This window comes from Puma concolor, chromosome C2 (genome assembly GCF_028749965.1).
Source record: "Puma concolor isolate L17-30 chromosome C2, mPumCon1.1.hap2, whole genome shotgun sequence".
Classification (NCBI taxonomy): Eukaryota; Metazoa; Chordata; class Mammalia; order Carnivora; family Felidae; genus Puma; species Puma concolor.
Window position 1 is genome coordinate 160,214,525 of NC_141675.1, and position 23,560 is coordinate 160,238,084.

The window sequence follows — 23,560 nt, forward strand, 5'->3', positions numbered from 1 at the left end:
GACCCCATACTCCAGCCCGGATCCCGCCCGGCCCTCACTCCGGACCCCGAGACCCCCGCCCTGCCCTCACCTCGGACCCCGGGACCCCAGTCCCCAGCCCGGATCCCGTCCGGCCCTCACCTCGGACCCCGGGACCCTGGCCAGCATCCCGCCCTGCCCTCACGCCTCCACCCCCCCGCCCCGGGACCCCTTCCCAGCCCGGACTCCGGCACCCCTGCCCTGCCTTCACCCTGGGACCCCAGACCCCGGCCCGATTCCCTCCCGGCCCTCACCCGGGACCCCGAGACCCCCGCCCTGCCCTCACCTCGGATCCCGGGACCCCAGACTCCAGCCCGGATTCCGCGAGCCCTCACCACGGACCCCGGGAGCCCCTCCCTGCCCTCACCCCAGGACCCCAAGACCCCGACCTGGATCCTGCCTGGCCGTCATCTCGGATCCTGGGGTCCCCTCCCGACCCTCATCCGGAGATCGGATCCCCCCTTCCTCTGCCCCCAGCCTTTGGGTTTCCGGCGGGTCGCTGTGCCCTGCTGTTTGCGTGGTTTGGCCTAAAGCACGTGAGTCTCGACGGGAATGACCGTTTTTTGTATTTTTTTTTTTTTTTTTGTCTGTCCAAGCAGTAGGCGGTGTGTATCCGAGGTTTAGGCTGCAGGTCTGAGTTTCCTGAGGGTGGCTGCACCTGGGCAGCTGCTGCTGGCGTGGAGTGTGGACCCGTGAGCCCAACTCCAGCCTTGTGTGTCAGTTTCCTCCGCTGTAGAGAGGGGTTAGAACAGCACCTGACTCTCCGGATTGTTACGGCTAAAATAACATATGCCAAGCGCCTAACACTTGGAAGGAGGTTGTTGTTGCCCCATTTTCGGAATTTTTAAAAATTAAAAAAAAAGAAAAATTCAATAAATATTTGTTAAAAATAGACTGGAGTGATTCCCACTCAGAGGTGGGTGGCTTTCCCCGTCTAGACGTTACCTCGTGCCCAAGACTTGTGTCCTGATGTTCTGTTTGGATTCATCGCGGGAAGAGCAAGTTTTTGCCCAGTATCAGGGCAGCCTTGCAGCCTTTGAAGAGAAGCATCTATATAACTGTTTTCAAAACTTAAATGCATTTTCGGTTTTTACAATCCATTTTTTCCGCAGTCCAGTTATTCTTACTTTAAGTTTCAGGTTGATATGTTTGGCTCAGGTTGGGGTAGGGAAGTTTTGAAACAACCATCTAATAAATAAATATGTACTTGCTTGGACTAACTCATTTAATCCCCACCGACCTCAGAGTGGTAGGTGGTTACCTTTCTTTTACAGATAATATGGCATCTACCTGCAACTGTTTGAATTCAACATTGAAATTTTTTAAGGCTCTATGATATGTGACACTTTTTTTTTTTTTTTTTTTTTACTGGAAGTGCAATAAGAAGTGGGTGGATTTGAGGGTTCTTTGTGATTAGATGCTCTTGAGAAGTCTGAAAGGCTTGAATTAGGAATGGTTCTGACAGGAAGTACTGTCCTGAATTTGTTACAGCTCTTCATCAAGGGAAAATCGTGTAGATGCAGTTTAGGCTTTACATATTTCAGATGTTTTTGCAGATCACTCCTAATTTCTACTCCAGTGGATTTGTTATTCCCTCAATTCTTGTTTTGTGGTTGTGTGTTTGAGTGCTTTCTAGGGAGTTGACAGACGAGATTGGATCCTCAAGAATTTGGTGATTTGTATGATAGTACAAGTACTTCAATGAAAAAGTGCTTTTTGTCTGTTGAATGTGTTTCTGCTGTCGTCATTTCAGACCTGTGTGGAGGATGGGTAGATAAGTAAGGGTATAATATTATATGTAAGTGGCGAGGAACCTGGAAACATAGCTGAAGCTGAAGAAAGTGGGGAACAGAGCGTTCAAAAGAAAGAATGGAGTGAAGCAGCAGCCGGGGAGGCGGGAGCCCTGGCTTGTGTCCCAGCTTCTAGACTGGCTTGACACCTTTCTTTTGGCCCAAATAGGTCAGTGATTATTCGGGCACAGTCATGCTTGGCCCTGCTCCCGGGGTGTTTCCATACCTTTGATGCTGGCTTTTTCAGTTTGTGTTGTGATTGTTGTTGACACAGGGCCTCCCTGTTGGACTTGGAGATGCTTTGTGATAGGGACTGCATCTTAGGCAGACTTTTGGCGTCTTCACACGGTAGCTGGCATCTGGTAGGTGTCCGTGAATCTCCATCCAATAATAACAGCCATGAACTTGGGTTTGGTCGGCTGTAGAAGGGGTGAACACCAGCCTTACTGACATCCTATAGTTCTTGTAAAGTTTCAGACAGCATACACGAACATGCTTTGACACTGGGAAGGTGTTTTATTTATATAATTACAGGAAGGTAATATTAATGAAATACAGTCCTAAAGCAACCCAAGTTAGTTTCATTGTTGTCACTGTTAACTTTTGATCAAGTAGAAGGAGGACGTGGACCTCTCTTTGTCCTGTACCTCCCTGCCCCCCATTGTGTGGGGGGATAAACTTCTCATTCACAATAAAGTAATGTCAAAATAGGATGACTTCACAGTGCGCACATTCGTCTGAATGAGAACTTGCTTAAACCTAGAGTTGACACTGTGCTAGGCAGGTCAGGGGACAGAGGAGCTTCACGGACAAAGTGCTGCCTCTGTGGAGACAGGTGGGGCTAGATACCTGGGTAATCTGGAAAATCCTGTATAACTTCCCCTTGGCCTGTACACCAGTGACTGGTTGAAAGTATGCCCCTGCCTTTATTCATAACTCATGCGGCCTTGTTCTCCAGCATCTTCATTGGATTCTCATCATTGGCCATTGTAGTTGGGAGTGGCTGTTAGGGAAGGTTCTGGTCTTAGAATGCACTGATTTTTCTTCCCCATAGGGCAGATTTGTGACTTTCCGTTATGGATTCCCAAGAGGGAAATAAGGCACAACTGTGGTCTTGCTCCCTAACTTTCCTGGCTGTTGTACCCGTGTTATGCTTTCCTTAAAATTAAGATGTGGGTGAAAGGTGGAGCTACACAGAACCCCACCCGCTCTTCTTAGACACCCTACCCTGCCCCCACCCCTGCCACAAACACATAGAATTCACACTTGTGGCTCCGCAAAGCATATGAAAATGTCCATGGATGAAAATGAGGTTATTAAAAGTGTGACTTTAAAAAAGAGTTAATTCCCAAACACTTGTGCTTTACCTATCGTAGTGTCAGATTGCCTCCTGTATACCTCCCAATTGGTGCCACCTAGTGTCTTGGGGCTATTGCTGCCCAGCTGCTCTAGACACATGGATGGTGTGAAGTTTGTGCTTTGTTTTAGTGGCCTGCGGTGGCCACTAAATGGATGTTTAGCTCCTCTGTCCCCTGACCTGCCTAGCACAGTGTCAACTCTAGGTTTAAGCAAGTTCTCATTCAGACGAATGTGCGCACTGTGAAGTCATCCTATTTTGACATTACTTTATTGTGAATGAGAAGTTTATCCCCCCACACAATGGGGGGCAGGGAGGTACAGGACAAAGAATGGAAGTTCCTACATAATAGACTACATTTGCTCCACTCCCGTTTCTTTATTCTGGTTAACGGGTCTATTTCAAAGCTTTAACTCTAGTCTGGTTCTTGTTTTATTGCATTCTGTCAATGCAGGGGCTGCAGCCTGGATGCAGGCAAGTGAGAAAGGGGGAAGCTCTGTGTGTGCAGAGGAAGGGACTTCTTCACAAAGCTGTTTTCCTCTTTAAATGTCTTTAATGTCTATAATTTGTGATATAATTCTTCATTTTCAAATGGTAGCCTGGCCTTGCCTTTATGTCAGTAAACATGTGTTGTGCTTTGTAAATATTTTCTGGTGTATTAAAGTTCTCATGTCCAAATTCTTTTCACCCATCAAAGCCCAACCCAAATGCCTTCTTATTTGGAGCCTTTCTTGATCATCTCTCATATGGCTACTTTCTTGCAACTCTCATCGCACTTGCTCCCACTTTTGGAATTCTTGCCAATTTTTGTTTTTTGTATTTGTTATTTGTACATTCAGTGATTGTTGCGTGCCCACTGGACACTAGCTAATGTTTCAGCTGTCAGAGGTCAGGGTTGCTCTGTTTCTTCATGGATCAGCTTTGCACACGGTTATATTAAAAAGTCGTGCAGATACAGGTGGCAGAGAAGTGAAGCGGTTCCAAGGAAATGTAGGATAGAGTGAGTGAATGAGTGTGTGTGTGTGTGTGCACGCGTGCACATGCACATGCAACCCCCCCTCCACACCTCTCTAGCAGTGTTCTCTGCTATCCATTTCCTAGGTTTCCTTTCAGAAGTAATCTGCTGGTGCTTCCTAAACAGTGGTTCACTGACCTCTGGGGGTCTCTGAGGCCCTTTCTGGGGGCCTGTGAGGGAAGACTTTTCATAATAACTTTTCATAATAACACGAGATGTCATGGCTGTTTTCTCTGTGTTTGTATTGATAGACAAGCGATGCTGGTACCTTAGCCCCAATTGAGGCCAGGGCCCCCAATCATACTGACATCGTTGCTTTCTTCACCAACTCCCCACTTTGACTTCAACATAGCCTTCCTTTTACTGATGAAGCAATAAAAATTAATTTTCTTAAATCTCAACTCTTGAATACTTGTCTTTTTATTTATTTATTTATTTTTTTTAATTTTTTTTTTCAACGTTTATTTATTTTTGGGACAGAGAGAGACAGAGCATGAACAGGGGAGGGGCAGAGAGAGAGGGAGACACAGAATCGGAAACAGGCTCCAGGCTCTGAGCCATCAGCCCAGAGCCCGACGCGGGGCTCGAACTCACGGACCGCGAGATCGTGACCTGGCTGAAGTCGGACGCCTAACCGACTGCGCCACCCAGGCGCCCCAGAATACTTGTCTTTTTAAGAGTCTGTGTGAGGAAATGCGAGGTGCCACACAGAGAGGTACAGGGCCTGTTTTGAGGAATAGCGGTTGTGTATTTTGAGTTACAAAACGAGCTAATGACTTTTGTCGCAGAATGCTATTTTTGCTTCAAAAAGTGGGTTGTAGATAAACTGTAGTCATTGAGACTTGGATAGTTGATGGACATTTTCTAGAACGTAAATGAAAGAGAACAGCTGGCAGAATTTGTGGTCAATGGTACTATTTGTGCTTTTGAACAAAAATTTAAATTTTATAAAACTTATCTGTACCATGACCATGGCAACTTCCTATTACATTAAATACTTTTTGATGAGATCAGTGGCAGTATTAGTGTATTTGATATCATATAATGAAATGTGTCAACATTAGGAAGACCTACATAATTCTGTGAACCAGTATTTTCTTTTTTCAATGTTTGTTTATTTTTGAGAGAGCGCAAGCGGGGTAGGGGTAGAGAGAGGGGGATAAAGGATCCAAAGCAGGCTGTGTGCTGACAGGCTGACGGCAACAAGCCCGATTCGGGGTTTGGATTCATGAACCGTGAGATCATGACCTGCACCAAAGGCGCTCAACTGACTGAGCCACCCAGGAGCCCTGTGAACCAGTGTTTTCTAAATACCAAGGTATCATGTTACAAATTTGTGCATGGGTAAAAGATACGACCATTGGGTTGTAATGCAACAGTAGGAAAAGTTCTGAAAAGTTCACTGATAGGTTTTAGACTCAACATTGCAACTATTCAGTGGGAAACCACCTACCACCTGCCTAGTTTTGGTGGTGTGGTATCGTAGAAGAATGTCCACAATGGTCTCAAGAGGCTACCGAAACACCTTTCCCTTTTCCAACACACACGTGTGTGTGAGGCGGGATCTGACTTCAAATGAAGCCACGTGTTGCAACAAGATTGACGTTGATTCTGATAAGAGAATCTATCCAACTGTTTTCTATAAAGCCAGGTACTAAAGGGGTTTGTAAAAGGAAAACAATGCCCGTACTCACTGAATGTTTTTGGCTTTGGAAATCTACTACTTTTTATTAAAAATATGTTTATGTTAACATAGCTTATTATAAAAAATTTCAGTGAATTAAATATTTTAAAATTTTTACCGTTTTAATTTCTAATATGGTAAACGTTGATCAGTATAACACATACAAACAAAAACTCTCCGGAGTCCTCAGTAATTTTTTTTTTTTTTTTTTTTAATTTTTTTTTTTTTCAACGTTTATTTATTTTTGGGACAGAGAGAGACAGAGCATGAACGGGGGAGGGGCAGAGAGAGAGGGAGACACAGAATCGGAAACAGGCTCCAGGCTCCGAGCCATCAGCCCAGAGCCCGACGCGGGGCTCGAACTCACGGACCGTGAGATCGTGACCTGGCTGAAGTCGGACGCTTAACCGACTGCGCCACCCAGGCGCCCCCTCAGTAATTTTTAAGAGCGTGAAGGGGTCCTGAGCCTAAAACCTTTGAGCAGTGCCAGTCCGTGCAACTCTAACAGAGTTTTTAAGTAAATACCAGATGCCGTTATCTTTTTCTTTATACTTTTTGTAACATATTTTTTAGCTTTTTCCTGGTGTAAGAAGGATTTCTGGTTGTATATGTAAAGTCAATCAGATCTTTCAATTCATAAAACATGTGTGAAAATCTCTAAAAATAATACTTAAATTTTTTTTACTGTAAAAATTATAGCTTGTATGATTCAGGAATATTTCCTTTAGAATTTTTTTCTATTTGTAGTGAATCATTCTAGCACAGTTGTCTGTTTACAGTTTTTTTTTTTTGGGGCGCCTGGGTGGCTCCGTCGGTTGGGTGTCCGACTTCGGCTCAGGTCATGGTCTTATTTATGGCTTGTGGGTTCGAGCCCCGTGTCAGGCTCTGTGCTGATAGCTTAGAGCCTGGAGCCTGCTTTGGATTGTGTGTCTCCCTCTCTCTCTGCCCCTTCCCTGCTTGCACTCTGTCTTTCTGTCTCTCTGTCTCTCTCAAAAATAAATAAACATTAAAAATATATATACATGTATAAATTTTCTTCTTAGAGAATTTTGATTTATAAATTTTTAAAAGAATATCAATACTATGATTTCAGTTTAAAAATACCTTTTTTTTTTTTAAACATTTATTCATCTTTGAGAGACAGAGACAGAGCGTGAGTGGGGGAGGGGCAGAGAGCGAGGGAGACACAGAATCTGAAGCAGGCTCTAGGCTCTGAGCTGTCAGCACAGAGCCCGATGCGGGACTCGAACTCACTGACTGTGAGATCATGACCTGAGGCCGAAGTTGGACGCTTAACTGACTGAGCCACCCAGGCGCCCCTGATTTCAGTTTTAATATCCTAAAACTCTGCACATTTCATTGCCAACTATTCTGTACTGTTGAATTCCTGCCTTTGTTTTAGGACTTAAGTTTAAACTTCACTTTCTCTTTGAAGTTCTGCCTTCCTCTAAGAAACACCACCCACCCTTCTCCAGTTAGGTGCCTACTCTTCTGTGTCCCCGTAGCACTCATTGTGTCCCTGTCGTAGGATTTATCACACTGTTGTATTTGTTTGCTTGTTTTTCTTTGCTACGTCATAGGGAACACTTCAAGAGGAGGTTTTGGTCTGTTCATCTTTATGTCCTCAGTACCTAGCATATTTTAGGCGTTTTAATGAATGATTATTTAATTAATAAAAGGGCAAAAACTACACATGGTATTTATTTTCAGTTTTATTTAATTTTTTATTTCAATTTTTTATTTTAAGTAGGCTCCATACCCAATGTAGAGCTAGAACTCATGACCCTGAGATCAAGAGTTGCATGCTCCACTGATGAAGCCAATCAGGCACCCCATTTTCAATTTTGTTTTGTTTTGTTTCACAGTTTTTTTTTTTTTTTTTGGAGAGAGGGCACACACGTGTGAGTGGGGGAGGTGCAGAGGGGGAGGGAGAGAGAGAAAGAGAGAGAGAGAGAGAGACAGAGAGAGAGAGAGAGAGAGAGAGAGAGAGAGAGAGAGAATCTTAAGCAGGCTCCACACCCAGCATGGAGCCCAATGGGGCCTCAGTTTTATGGCTGTGAGGTCATGACCTGAACCAAAACCAAGAGTCAGATGCTCAACTGACTGCGCCACCCAGGCACCATCCTATTTTCTATTTTATTTTATTTTATTTTATTTTATTTTATTTTATTTTATTTTATTTTATTTTATTTTTTTATGTTATGTTATGTTATGTTATGTTATGTTATGTTATGTTATGTTATGTTATGTTATGTTATGTTAATGTTTATTTTTAAGAGAGAGAGAGACATGGGGCGCCTGGGTGGCGCAGTCGGTTAAGCATCCAACTTCAGCCAGGTCACGATCTCGCGGTCCGTGAGTTTGAGCCCCGCATCAGGCTGTGGGCTGATGGCTCAGACCTGGGGCCTGTTTCCGATTCTGTGTCTCCCTCTCTCTCTGCCCCTCCCCCGTTCATGCTCTGTCTCTCTCTGTCCCAAAAATAAATAAACGTTGAAAAAAAAAATTTTTTTTAAAAAAGAGAGAGACAGCGTGAGATGGGGAGGGACAGAGAGAGAGGGAGACACAGAATCTGAAGCAGGCTCTAGGCTCTGAGCTGTCAGCACAGAACCTGATGCGGGGCTCGAGCTCAGGGACCTCGAGATCATGACCTGAGCTGAGGTTGATGCTTAACTAACTGAGCCACCCAGTCACCCCCTCCTATTTTCAATTTGAAATCAAGAATCATCTGTGGTTGATTGAATACTTAGCTTTTTGTCAATAGTTTTTCAGATTCAGTGAAGCATCCGTCAGCAGGACAGACCTGTGCCTCAGGGAGCCATTGAACCAGAATTTGGTCTTTGTTGCCTAAACTACCAGGAAGAAACTACCAGTGGAGTCCCTGCTGATGTGAGGCTGAAGTCTCAAGTGTGATCTAGTAGGTTGTTCTGAGCCCCACAGTGGCCGTATCCACCCATGGCCTCACCTCTGGGTTGTGGGTCCACACCAGCTTCACGCTGAGCCCCACTTCCATTGCAGGAATACAAAAGCAGGCTCCTTCCTGGAAGCCTGAGGCTTCTGCTGGGGACTTTGGCTCCAGGATTCCACACTGGCCTGAAACTTTCTTAGAGCTGTGTGGAGTCTAAGACTTTTTCTTCCCACTCTGCCTTCCTTTCCTCTCCCCTCTGCAAGGGATCACCTGCATCTTGTCAGACAACTTTCTGGCCTCCTCTGGCTCCCTCCTTCACCTGCACTTCCCACGTAAATCGCTTGCATGCCTCTTGCATGTCTATCCTGTCTTAGCATCTGCTTCTCAGAGGCCCTAAACTGCCATCGGGGCTCTCTGGTCTAGACCCAAGTTGAAAGGCTGATTTATCTGGTGGTGTTGGTTTGCGTGTCTATCTCCCGTATCAATGGTCTGCACTCCGTGACTGTACCTGTCACATAGTTGTTGGTCAGTGTGTGTTGAATTGAACTGTTCACTCTTCTCAGGACCCTCTTGCCTGTGGCTGATTCTGGTTTTAGTGGTCCTTCACGATACTTCATGAGAGCTGGGGCCGAACCTGCCTTGCTGTCCTCTGTGTCCCTGGCACCAGGGCCGCTGCCATGTCATCCACGTCCACTGACCTACATAAATCCAGGCTCTGCTGTAAAGAAAGCCAACAACTGGGACTTGGGGATGTGGTTTTAGACCAGTGGTCAGAAAACACCTCTGGGCAGGTGCCTCCATGTGACTGGGGAGGGAGCATCCCAACCAGTTGGGCGATGAGAAGGTGGGCGGCTTGAAGGAGATAGGCCTGAAATGCCGCCTGAGCCTAGGCCCCCTGAGCCTAGGCCGAGCCTGGGGATCTACTGGTTTCTACTTTAAGTGTGATGAGTGGCCCCTGGAGCTTCTGCTGCTTTGACGGTTTATGTCCTTGAAGACTCACCAGCTGTGGTGTCAGGAATGGATTGCAGGGAGGCAAGAGTGAGCTGGGTTCAGATCACTTAGGAGGCAGGCACTGCTGCCTGAGAAATGGCAGCCGTTGTGGGGCGAGAAGCCACTGGGCCCGAAGGAGAAATGGAAGGAATTGGCTGACGGGCGCCGGTGGGGAAGGCGGCAAGGAGTCAAGACGTGAGTACTGGGCTTCGGTTTGAGGTGCTGCCCGCACGCACGGGGGCGAGATGAGGAAGAGAAAGAAGGGTGACTGGATTTGAGGGAAAACGCACTTGTTCATTGATTCAAGGAAGAACTGGTCAGAATGCGCTCACCATGACAACAGTGACGTCAGCTGGTTGGCTTGTTTCGCTGTTTCAAGATGACTTTGAGGAATGCATTCACTACTGCGGACAGGACACGTTCATTAAATGCTTCATTCATGTGACAGGTACTGAGAGGATCACAAATTTGGTATGCTGATGCTAGAGCCCCTTCCCTGTGAGTTCTATGGGCGTTTGTGCCTGACCTATTCCTGACTACTAATTAAGAGCTGGTTCTATTGAAGATTGACCAGTGGTACTGAAAACCCACCTCCCTCGCGTGACTCTAGCATTGGAGCACTTACTGTAAGGAGGTTCTTCCAGAGAATGTTGTCCCAAGTGTGTGCCCCGCTCAGTCGTCACAAGGACCTTGAAGAGAATGGCATTGCCCTCCTGCTCAGTGCGGGCTGGGTCTGGAGTGGGACCCTTTCTTGGCTGGCTGCCTGTGCCTTTCTCACACGAGGCGCTTGTTGGCAGCCTCGAGGACAGCCTTCTTGGGGAGGGCCACCTGGCCTTGCTCCCCAGGGCAGGCCTTCTGCTGAGGTATGGGGCATGTGGGGTCTGGGTCGTGCTTTCTGAGGAGCCGCTATTGGTCATTTAGCTCCTTCTCTCCTTAGACCTTTAGTCTCACAAAGTGGGGTAAATATGCCTCCAGGACTTAGAAGTTTGAAAAGAGACTGGAGTGGGGGCCCTGGTCTGTGCAAATGAAGAGTCTCTGCCTGGTGAAATGTCCCCATGGAAATATGAGCCTTGGGGAGCAGTGTCACACCGTGCCCCATAGTTGGCACCCACATTTCACGTCGTGTGTCCCCAGTGAATGTTAGCCAGCATGTTGCTGCCGTGCCCATCTCATCATCAGGGTCTAGGTTGAGCGGTCCATTGTTTTAGTTAAAAAGTAAGAAAATAGTTGTAATTTTTGAAAATACATTTTTATTTCATCTTTTAATGTGTTGTTTTGCCTGATGTGATATGCAACATTTATTTAAAATAAAAACAGGGATGCCTGGGTGGCTTAGTCGGTTGAGCGTCCAACTTCGGCTCAGGGCATGAGCTCACGGTGCATGGGTTTGCACCCTGCGTTGGGCTCTGTGCTGACGGCTCAGAGTCTGGAGCCTGCTTTGGATTCTGTGTCTCCTTCTCTCTCTGCCCCTCCCCCACTCGCACTCTGTCTCTTTCTGTCTTTCAAAAATGAATGTTAAAAAAATAATAATAAAGTAAGAACGAATTCATACCAAGTATTTGGTTACTGTACCATGACCTACCTGGAGAAAGGGTAGGAACAAAGTAAGATTAAGTTACTTTATTCTGCTTTGCTAGTAAATCTTTTTTTTTTAAGTTTATTTATTATGAGAGAGGGAGGGAGAGAGGGCGCACATGTGAATGGGGAAGGGGCAGAGAGAGAGAGAGAGAGAGAGAGAGAGAGAGAGAGAGAGAGAGACAGAGCAGGAGCAGGGGAGGGGCAGAGAGAGGAGAGGGAGAATCCCAAGCAGGCTCCACACTGTCAGCTGAAAGCCTGATGTGGGGCTCAGTCTCACAAACCATGAGATCGTGACCTGAGCCTAGATCAAGAGTTGGGCGCTCAATCGACCGAGCCACCCTGGCATCCCTGCTAGTAAACCCTTTAAAAGTAATTCTCGCCAGGATGCCTGGCTGGTTCAGTTAGTCGAGCATGCTACTCTTAATCTTAATGAGTTTGAGCCCCATGTTGGGTGTACAGATTACTAAAAAAAAAAAAAAAAAATAATAGAGGCATCTGAGTGACTCAGTTGAGCTTTCGACTCTTGATTTTGGCTCAGGTCACGATCCTAGGGTCTTAGTATCAAGCCCTGCATTGGGCTCTGTCTGAGCATAGGGCCTGCTGGGGATTCTTTCTCTCACTGCCCCTCTCCCCTGCTCACGCTCTCTCTCTCTCTTTCTCAAGTAATAATAATAATAATAATAATAATAATAATAATAATAAAAACTAATTCTTGCTATAGCATTTTGTTTGCAATGAAGTTGCTTCTGAGTAAGAATAACATAATCTTTGTGGGTCAGTCTTTGTAGAAAAGATTATGTAACATTTCTGATATTGCCCTTGTATATTAAAAAGACTAGGAAATTATATGCTACACAGCAAAGAAAAACCTGTGTAATCAGTAAAAGACACAACACCTAAAAATAGTTGCCTCTGTCATTTATTGATAATCATTTTGAGTGATGTACCCAAATTCCCTCTTCCTTTTTCACACAGGAGATGAATGGCTTCTGTTTTTAAGACTTCCTGGATTTTTGAGGCAGTACCTCAGATAATCACTGGGGGACAATAATCACGTAGGGGTTTCCTTTCAGACTTTGGCTTTGTGTTATTCAGCTTTAAGGAAAGAATAGAATCCCGTTCCTTCAGTTTATACTGACTGTGACTTGAGATTACCATTTTGGAAATAGCGGAGAAAAGATCTTTTATTTCTTTTCAGATTTCAGAACTTTTTCTCCAGGATCTTTGATAAAAGACCTTTAAATTGAGTATCTGAAATGTGAAAGGACACACTCATGTTTGTTGAAGCAGGTAAGTAACTCCAAAAAGCCTATCGTAGAAAGTTCCTGTGTAACTCCTGGGCTTTGTTTCTTCCTTTGGTTATCTCTGAGGATGGAGGCTAAGGATTAGCCCTTTTCAGGGAACACGAAAATTAGGATATTTTAGAGATAAAGGTTTTAGAAATGAGATATTCTAGCCTTATTAGTAAGTAATCTTGGTTTTATGGGCTGAATTGTGTCTGCCCAAATTCCTTTGTTGAAGCCCAACAACCCCTTGTGACAGTATCTGGAGACAGGGCCTCTAAGGAGGTGATTAAGGTTAAATGAGGTCATAGGGTGGGCCTGGTCCAGCAGGACTGGGGTCCTACCAGAGGAGGGGATACCAGGAGCACTTGCACACAGAGAAAAAGCCACATGAGGACAGGTGAGAAGGTGGCTGTCTGCAAGCTATGGAGACAGGCCTCAGGAAGAACCAAACCTGCTGGTTCCCTGAGCTCAGACTTCTAGCCTTAAGAACGATGCTAAAATAACTTCTTGTTGGGGCGCCTGGGTGGCGCAGTCGGTTAAGCGTCCGACTTCAGCCAGGTCACAATCTCGCAGTCCGTGAGTTCGAGCCCCGCGTCGGGCTCTGGGCTGATGGCTCGGAGCCTGGAGCCTGTTTCCGATTCTGTGTCTCCCTCTCTCTCTGCCCCTCCCCCGTTCATGCTCTGTCTCTCTCTGTCCCAAAAATAAATAAACGTTGAAAAAAAAAATTTAAAAAATAAAATAACTTCTTGTTGATTAAGCCACCTGGCTGTGCTATTTCGTTCTGGCCACCAAGCTGACTCTGTGTGTCATCGTGTCATTCAACAGTATTCAACAGACTGAGTGCCAAGATGCTCATGACCTAGTGAGGGTGGAAAGACACATAAACAGTGGCAGTATTGTGAAATGGGTATGGGACTCATTTGGGGGTAGCTGTCCACACTGGGCGACGCTGGGATCATGACCTGAGCTGAAGCCAACAGTTGGATGCTCAACCTACTGAGCCACCCAGGTGCCCCTGCAGTTTTTTATTTTGAAAGCATGTGTGCAGAGGGTGTAGTAGGAGGACAGGGAAGAACATGCTAGACAAAGGAAGATGAGCCAAAGCTGAGGTGGGCTGGAGTATTTCCAGACTATGCTCCCCAGGCAGATGGGTAGAGAGAGCAGGTTGGGAAAGGCAGGGGTTTGGCTTATAGGAGGATTTATGCATCCTGGTAAGGAACCTGGACTGGGCCCTCTGGAGTCTTGACCAGTGTTGAAAGAAACTCAAATGCTTCCTGCAGCCGGGTGGGTGTTGTGGATGTGTGAGGTGAGTAGGACTGAGACAGGTACCTGTCAGCTCTAGAATTATCTGTGGTGTTGGAAAGGTTTAGTGCTGCAGTCACTGTAGCCGTTACCACTGTGGTAGCCACTAGTCATACGTGGGACTGGGAAACTGAAAAATCAATTTAATATACTTTTAATTCATTAAAATTTAAATTAAAAATTTTTTTAATGTTTATTTATTTTTGAGAGAAAGAGAGAGAGCGCAAGTGGGGGAAGGGCCGAGAGAGAGGGAGACATAGAATCCAGAGCACACTCCAGGCTCTGAGCTGTCAGCACAGAGCCCGATGTGGGGCTCAAACCCCCAGACCTTGTGATTGTTGGCTCAGGTCATGATGTCAAGGTCTGTGGGTTTGAGCCCCGCATCGGGCTGTCTGCTGTCAGCATACAGCCTGCTTTGGATCCTCTGTCTCCCTAGCTCTTGTCCCCTCCCCACCCTCGTGTGCACTCTCTCTCCCTCAAAGAAAAATTTTAAACTTAAATTTTTAAAATACTCCCATAAAATTAGGAAGACAATAAAGATCTAGTTATCTAACATCTATTGATATTACGATTGGTAAGGAGGAGACAAAACTATTTGTAAACTGTAAGTTTACTTACACAAAACAGTCCCAGAGAATTGGTGAAGCGTCAGAATTAACAAGGCTGCCAAAGTGCTGGGTGCAGTTCCACCCCAGGGAATCAGTAACGTGTTTTCACACCACAAGTAACTGGTTTGAAGGAATCAGCTGAAAAAAACCCACCCTTTCACAATAGCCACAAAATAATCTGGTGCCCAGGAATGTCCAACAAGAGATGTGTCAGCTGTCATTTGGAAATTCACAGCATATTACTGAGGACTTTTAGCGGACCAGAAGTAGGAGAGTGGAAAGTATCATACCATGCTTTGGGGTAGGGAAGGACCCTCAGTAGTGTAGGTATGTTTATCGTCCCTGAATTTGTCTATATATTGTCTGACCCTAGAGTTTATAAAAGAGTAAACTTCCCAGAAGAGTTGAGACATTTTTCAAGTGGGAAGAAAAGAACAAAGGTCAGGCTCATTCCCTACGAGATAACCAAGAGTAATTTTAAAACTGTGACAATAGAGGCTCCTGGGTGGCTCAGTCGGTTGAGCAGTTGAACGACCAACTGTAGATTTCAGCTCACATCATGATCTCATGGCCCATGAGGTCAAGCTTGGGATTCTCTCTCTCTCCTTCTCTCTCTGCTCCTCTCCTGTTCTCTCTCTCTCTCAATAAATTAAATAAATAAATAAATAAATAAATAAATAAATAAATAAACTAAACTTAAACACTGTGGCAATGAATAAATAAACAGGGAGTATTGAGTTGTGTGGGGTAGACAAACCGACTGCTGGGATAGATTAGAATCCTCAGGTTCAGAGAAGCACTATCTGAACGTGGTGGCAGTGCACTTCAGTGTGGACAGAGGTTTTAGTAAGTAGCGCTGCAACAGCAGCAGCTTTCACAGCCCCAGTGCCTCCTGGCTGCTGTATCTGACAGCACAGCGAAGTGTATGCTCTGCGAAGACATTCTGTTGAAAAGAAGTAAACAGCTTTCTACCCCTGTACTTGACAATGGGGAGAAAATGGGAAATATTGAAATATGATACATGTGTGCTCTCAGGAACCCGTGAAATCTTAAAATCAGATGGCCAATTTTCCGTTTTTATAAAAGGGCTAAGGGGATGGCTATTCTCAGGTGCTTTATTTTAAGTGGGTCTTCCTTAACAAATGATAGAGTCGGTAGTTCTTTTTTTTTTTTTTAAAGGCATTAAGCAGCAATTGAAATGTTCCTGTGTGACCTTTCTCTGTCTCTGTCTTTCTGTCTCTCCTCCCTTTCTCACTTGGTGATTGAGAATGTTTTCTGGCAGCATGGAGAGAGTGGGTTGGTGGAGCACTAAATTGGGAGCAGAACACTTAAAGAGCACGTTGTAGTGATCTGGGGCAAGAGATGATGGGCTGTGGAATGGAGACGATGGTCTGAAGTAGAATCCACAGGTTTCGGTGTAAAGAAGGGGACGTCAGGAGTCTAGGGAGACTCCTGAGTTTCCCAAATGGGTGACTGAGAAATGATGGAACTGTTCACAAAGAACAGAACTCGGAGAGAACATGTCCATTTCATACCTGTGGAGTGTGGGGTGACCAGGGGGCATTTGGATGTGCGGGACTGGTACTTTCTAGAAAGGCTTGCCCAAAAGTAGAAATTTGGAAGTCAGTGGCAGTAAATCATGATTGAAGTGAATACGATGACCCCGTAGGGAGAACTGAGTCATGCAGAGAGGCCCTAGGACAAAACCCTGGGGAACCCAAACCCATAAAGGAAAGGCAGAGACAGGAGGCCACAGGGGAGACTGAAGAAGGTGCCACAGCAGGAGCAGGAGGGACGAGAGTATGGGCAGAGGCAGGAGAGGGTTTCCACATGGGAAGCATTTGTGGGAATGGAGTTGTGCTGGGTTGATGCTCATGAACGTGAGGAGGTAATGCTAACTCTCCTCTCCCAAATCTCATTGAAATGGAAGAAATTTTAAAAACTAAAAAGAAGTGGACAGCAGTCTAGATTCTGGAAAGTCAGAAAGGTAGATCAGAACGGCGAGCACCATCTGGGTAGGGAAGATAGGAATGAGGCAGAGTAGTAACAGATGGACAGTGTGTCCTTTGAACTGAGCCGGGGAGGGACAGTCATGGGAGATGGTGGTGTAGAGAGGATGGTGTAGAGAGTTTTCAGGAGTGTTCCCCAATCTGCCATCCCCTTAGGAGGGCGGCCAGCTATATGGGGGTAGAGGGGGTGCGCCTGGAAGGCAGGCACCACCCCCCACCCCAAACCCAGCCGCAGCCAGAGCAGACTCTCCACTTAGACTCCTCGGGAGAGCTCACCTGAGGAGAAGGTGTGCAGCTGAAAAGTTAGGAAATGCCAGAGTGGACGATGTATAACTTCCCCTTCCAGCTGCAGGAGCAGCATTCCAAGTTCTGATCGTGAGTGTCCAACAAGTATCACATCATAGTGTGACTTTATCTCACCTAGTAATGTTTAAAAGCATTCTTGCATTAAATGTCTGCTATGTTTATTTTTTTATTTTAAAAATTTTTTTTTTTTTAATTTTTTTTTTCAACGTTTATTTATTTTTGGGACAGAGAGAGACAGAGCATGAATGGGGGAGGGGCAGAGAGAGAGGGAGACACAGAATCAGAAACAGGCTCCAGGCTCTGAGCCATCAGCCCAGAGCCCGACGCGGGGCTCGAACTCACGGACCGCGAGATCGTGACCTGGCTGAAGTCGGACGCTTAACCAACTGCGCCACCCAGGCGCCCCTATTTTTAATTTTTTTAAAACAGCAGTCCGAGCAAATCTTTTATTATGTCATTAAAAAAAAATTTTTTTTTAACGTTTATTCATTTTTGAGAGACAGAGCATGAGCATGAACAGGGAAGGGGCAGAGAGAGGAAGACAGAGAATCCAAAGCAGGCTCCAGGCTCTGAGCTGTCAGCACAAAGCCCGACGTGGGGCTCAAACTCACGAACCGCAAGATCATGACCTGAGCTGAAGTCAGATGCTCAACCGACTGAGCCACCCAGGCGCCCCTATTATGTCATTTTTTTAAAAAAGTAATTTCTACACTCAATGTGGGGCTTGAACTCACAACTCTGAGGTCAAGAGTCAGGTGTTACACCGGGCAAGCTGGGTGAGCCAGCCTTGCTGTTTTTAAAAGGTTTATTATCTATTTACACATTTATGTAATACAGACTTGTTAGGCAAGAGCCATATTTTTATGGAAGAATCTTATCCTTCTCTGTGATGTTGCTGTCTGTTTACTTGATTGTCTTAGATGCATGTTCAGCTAAATGAGATTATTTATTTATTTATTAAAAAAAATTTTTTTTAATGTTTATTTTTGAGAGAGAGACAGAGACAGAGAGAGAGAAGTGAGAGAGGCAGGGAGGGGCAGAGAGAGAGGGAGATACAGAATCCGAAGCAGGCTCCAGGCTCTGAGCTGTCAGCACAGGAGCCTGATACGGGGCTCAAACTCAAGGTGAGATCATGACCTGGGCCCAAGTTGGACATTTAACCGACTGAGCCACCCAGGCACCCGTAAATGAGATAAGCTATTGAGGACTGGAGAGAGTATATGGCAGACACTTGCATGGAGCGACGACTCTGACCTTGGGGAAGAGCAACGTGGCCAGCTGCAAAATCCAGTCTGAAGGTCTTTTAAGAGTCAGAGACTGTTGAGTGTGGATGACCACTTCTTGTTTAATTTTCTTTCTAATTTTGAATATTTCAAACATACAGAAAAGTTGACAGAATCATGATATGCACACCCATGTACCTGCTGCTTGATTTTTCAAAAAATGAAGATTTTTGTCATATTAGCTTCAGATTTTTTACAAAGAACCATTAAGAGGGTGTGGAAGCCACACTCATGCTGATTCTATTCCCCTTCTGCTAGCTTCTCTCCTGCAGTTGGTGTTTTATTTTACCGCATTTCCATATATCCTTGAGCAATCTATGGTGCTATTTTGCATGTTTTAAATGATCTGTATGAGTCCTTCTGAAACTTGCTTTTAATCTCAACACTATGTTTTTAGAATTATGGCAATGATTACGTTAATACAGGTAATTGACTCCTTCTAACTAACTGCTTTCTGGCGTTGTTTTATATGATTATACCATGGTGTATCAATTTTTTCCCCGAGTATATATTTTTTAAATTAGTAAACTATTTTTAGAGCAGTTCACAGCGAAACTGAGTGGCAAGTGCAGAGTGCCCGTATGCTGCTTGTCCTCCACACAGTGCACAGCCTCCCCCATTTTGACCACCCCACAGAGTGTACAATTGTTCTATCATTGAATGTACACCGACACGTCATCACCCAGGCTCCCCGAGTTTCCTTCTGGTGTTGTAGACCCTGTAGGTTGTGACATATGTTTAGTGACATATATCCACCACTTATCATGCAGTCCTGAGTGTATTTTTTTTTTTAATTTTTTTTTCAACGTTTATTTATTTTTGGGACAGAGAGAGACAGAGCATGAACAGGGGAGGGTCAGAGAGAGAGGGAGACACAGAATCGGGAACAGGCTCCAGGCTCTGAGCCATCAGCCCAGAGCCCGACGCGGGGCTCGAACTCACGGACCGCGAGATCGTGACCTGGCTGAAGTCGGACGCTTAACCGACTGCGCCACCCAGGCGCCCCCTGAGTGTATATTTTGAAAGAAATGGAGGATGAACTGTCTGCACATTGGCACTGGCATTGCCCCATAGTCCACGTGGAGAAGGGTCCCCGGGGGAGGCCTCAAGGCCTTGGTCTAGGAGCTCAGATGCAAGCCAGCATGGGGAAGAGCTCGGGAAAAGAGGGCAATGGAGAGTGCCTTCAGACCTGGCCAGGCCCGAAGGGTGGCGGTTGGCAGACGGTATAGGAGTCGAAGGGGACTCAGTACTGGAGTAAGTGGATCCAGGGTGGATCAAGGCAGGCTTGCTCTGCATCCGACTATCAGCCTGTTCTGGCCGCAGCTTCTGCCTTATTCCGTGGGTCGATGTGCTCCCGCTAGACCACAGTCGTACGGTTTATCTGTGTGGCCGCTTTGTTAGGGTAGATCTGGCATTGTTGACCTGGAGATGTTTGCTCTTCCCAAAGTGACTCAAGGAGTACACGTGTTCCTCTTCCGAAGGGCATAGCAGTTTTAAAGATCCGTGTATATTTTTTATTGGTCACACATTGTAATGCATTTATTGGTGGTACCCCCCCACCCCATCATGTCCTAATAGTTGGAACCTGTGAACATTACTATATTTGGAAAAAGAGTCTTTGCAGATATGACTAACTTGATCTTGAGATGAGTTACCTGGATTTTTTTGGATGGAATTGACATACCATCAAAAGTGTCTTTTTAAAAATATTTTTTTATGTTTTTATTTTTGAGACAGAGAGAGAGAGAGAGAGAGACAGTGAGAGTGGGGGAGGGGCAGAGAGAGACGGGAGACAGAATCCGAAGCAGGCTCCAGGCTCTGAGCTGTCAGCGCAGAGCCCGACGTGGGGCTCGAACTCACAAACCGCAAAATCATGACCTGGGCCGAAGTCAGATGCCCAATTGACTAAGCCACCCAGGCGCCCCTCAAAAGTGTCTTTAGAAGAGAGAGGCAGAGGGGGATTGGATGCACACAGAGGAGGAGAGGCGGATGGGCTTCAAGGCAGAGATTGGAGTGATGTGGCCCCAACTCAGGGCATGCTGGCATTCAAGCTGGAAGAGTCTTTTTATTTAAAAAAAATTTTTTTTTTCAACGTTTATTTATTTTTGGGACAGAGAGAGACAGAGCATGAACGGGGGAGGAGCAGAGAGAGAGGGAGACACAGAATTGGAAACAGGCTCCAGGCTCTGAGCCATCAGCCCAGAGCCTGATGCGGGGCTCGAACTCACGGACCGCGAGATCGTGACCTGGCTGAAGTCGGACGCTTAACCGACTGCGCCACCCAGGCGCCCCTATTTTTTTTTTTTTTAAATTTTTTTCAACGTTTATTTATTTTGGGGACAGAGAGAGACAGAGCATGAACGGGGGAGGGGCAGAGAGAGAGGGAGACACAGAATCGGAAACAGGCTCCAGGCTCCGAGCCATCAGCCCAGAGCCTGACGCGGGGCTCGAACTCACGGACCGCGAGATCGTGACCTGGCTGAAGTCGGACGCTCAACCGACTGCGCCACCCAGGCGCCCCTCAAGCTGGAAGAGTCTTAAGTCTTAAGCTGGGAGACTTCTCTCCCGGAGTCTTAAGAGGTAGTGTGGCTCTTTTGTCACCTTCATTTGGGCTCAGTGAAACTGATTTTGGACTTCTGACCTCCAGAACTGTGAGTGAGTGAATTTTTCTTATTTTAAGCCACCACCAAGTTTGTGGTAATTTGTTATAGCGGCTTCAGTAATGAATCCACTCACCTCAAGGTCTGCAATATACTTAGGGGAGAGAATATTTTCTTTTACTATTTGTTCCTTATTACCTCTTTGTGAATTGTATTGCAGGTCATTTTTGTTTTTTCCTTTATGGTTAGTAATCTTTGTGTCATATTTAAGAGTTCTTTCCCTACCTCATGGTCATGAAGATATTTTTTTATATTATTTTTAAGAGCTTTATTGATCTTTCACATTTAGATGCATAATCTACCTGGAGTTGAGTTTTGTGAGAAAAGAGTCATTTCATTTCTGTTTCGTGTGGATATTCAGTTGACCCAGCACATTTATGGAAAAGGCCATCTTTTCCCCACTGCTTTCCACTGATTGCTGCTCCGTTGCTCTCCTTGTTCATTTTAGCCTTCCTCCCTCTCTGTACTGTAGCGTAATGGTGAGGCTCCGTGTCTGGGAAAGTCTGCCCCTTTTAGTTTTCAAGTTTGATTTGCTGATCTTGGCCCTTTGCATTTTCCATGTACGTTTTAGCATCAGCCTGTCTATTTCTACACACACACACACACACACACACACACACCCTGCAAGAGTTTTAATTATAATTACTCAGACTCTAAGGATCTATTTGGACAGAAATGATATCTTTACAGTATTGAGTGCTCAGATTCACAGATGTGCTATATCCCTTCATTTCTTTAGGTCTTTTAAACTTTACCTCAACAGTGCTTTTAGTTTCTGTTTAGTAGTCTTATGTATCTTTTGTGAAATTTATTCCTGGATTTGGGATACAGTATTTTTCAGGCATAGAATTAACTTAAAAAAAATTTTTTTAAATGTTTATTTATTTTTGAGAGAGAGAGAGAAACAGAGTGAGCGGGGAAAGGGCAGAGAGAGAGGGAGACACAGAATCGGAAGCAGGCTCCGGGCTCTAAGCTGTCAGCACAGAGCCCAACGTGGGGCTCGAACTCACAAGCCGTGAGATCATGACCTGAGCCAAAGTCGGATGCTTAACCAACTAAGCCACCCAGGCGCACCGCCCCCCCCCACCTTTTTTTTTTTTTTTAAACACAATCTTGCTTTTTAATTCCTTGAACATGTTGATTATGGTTGTTTTAAAACTCCATTATGTGGCTTTCTTGTCTGTATCTTCCTATTATCTATTGGTTTTCATGGCTTGTAGTCCCAGCTTCCTGTTGTCTATAGGCCAGAGACACTGTAGGCGTAGCAATGATTTGTGACTCTAGATGTTTCTGTGTTTCTGCATAAAGGGTTTACTTTTGCTTCTTGCACGTGAATGGGATGGGGTGCGTACAGTCCAAGATCACGTGAATCCAGATATGGAGAGAATGATTTGAAACTAGCTCTTGACCCTGTGAAGGCTACTCTTATTTCCAGTTCATACCCAAGAGTGTGGTCTCTCCAAATCTCAAATGACCGAGAGTGTTTGTGGGCCTCCTCCTCCTTGGGGAGTGCGCAGTTCGTGAGTCTGTCAAAGCTCTGCTTAGCTTAGCCACTTGGTTGCTACTTTTTAAATTGTCAGACCCCTCCAGGGAAAAAGTTGGCCTCCAGTTCTTCACTTCTTTGTTAGTGCTTTGGTATCTTCCAACAGTTTTTAAAAACATTTTTTAATTCAGTCTTTCTTGTTGTTTTCATTGGGAAAGTTGGTTTGAGCCCCCGTCTGCCACTGCCATTAAATAGAATTCATGTGTGTCTGTGTGTGTGTGTGTATATAAATGTAAATATACATACAAATATATATATATTTTGAGTTTAATCAACTTATTTTCTGTAGTTTATTAAAAACTTTACAGAGAGAAAAGAAAATAATATTTATTAAACAACACCTGGAAAGCTTGTTTTTAATCACATACGAGAGAATAGACACTCCATCCCTACTATGGAAGCGTATTTAATGAATGCTCTTCAACGTTGACCATAAATAATTTAAACTCTGCAGTCAGGTTCTGCTGTTGTGCACTAGATCTGTGTATTTAAGACTATTGTTTAGGAAACTTTTAAGACTTGCAGAGTGAAATTCCCACCTGCTTATATTGAGTTCAGGAACCACTATTAACCAACACATGGTACCAACAAACAAAATATTAATCTTTAGGTTTTCTAACAGATTTTCTCTACCTCTTTTCCTGGGTCACAGGCTCTGGCCTGCCTGGTTTTCCCTGTAGAGGTCTGTCTGGAAGTTCTACAGTGATCAGGTGTGGAGCCCTGTGTGCCTACCATCCCTCTTTTTGTTGCTTCTTTGCCTTCTTCCCTTTGGTCACTTCCAGCAGGTCGTGTCCAGTCCAGCAGCAGTTGTGAACATGCACAGCTGTGATAGCACAGATATCCCTGCCTTGGGAGCTTGAGTAGGCATGTATGGCCTGGACTGGGCTGCAGTAGACTCTTGGACCCCTTCTTTGGGGACACAGTAGGGGCCAATACCCTTTCTAAAGGAATGAACACTGTCTAGCTCACTTGGGTCCAAGGTCTCTGGTAAGCATCTGATCTCTGGTTGGCACTGAACTTGAAGTGGTCAAGGCAGCCTACTGAAGGGCCGTTTGGGCCAGATTGGATGCTGCCTGGGCTCTGAGGCTCCTGCCTATGGTGCCCTGCCCTGTATGGCTGCTCCTTCCTCGGTCACACTTGGTCTGTATCGATTACCCAGCTGCTGCCTGCCTGAAGCACTTTTTTATGTCAGATGTTCCTCTCAGGCTTTGGGGCTCTGATTTGTA

The 23,560-nt window shown here is 45.4% G+C and overlaps 1 protein-coding gene and 1 long non-coding RNA gene across 7 annotated transcripts in view; both read left to right on the top strand.

Annotated features, from left to right (window-relative positions):
• Window positions 1–23,560, top strand: part of DIP2A (DIP2 acetate--CoA ligase A) — a 121,169-nt gene that overhangs the window by 512 nt on the left and 97,097 nt on the right. Inside the window, exon 1 of one of the 6 annotated variants that reach the window (XM_086676226.1) lies at window positions 12,573–12,627. The exons of the other annotated variants lie outside the window; for them this stretch is intronic. Coding sequence (XP_086532352.1) covers window positions 12,612–12,627 — 16 coding nt within the window. The 5' untranslated portion in view covers window positions 12,573–12,611. Of the gene's footprint in view, window positions 1–12,572; window positions 12,628–23,560 lie in introns of those variants that run through there. 6 annotated transcript variants of the gene reach the window in all.
• Window positions 176–4,581, top strand: LOC147577684 (uncharacterized). Its single transcript, XR_015240539.1, has 2 exons — window positions 176–3,322; window positions 3,504–4,581. It is a non-coding gene; the product is annotated as an uncharacterized LOC147577684 (long non-coding RNA).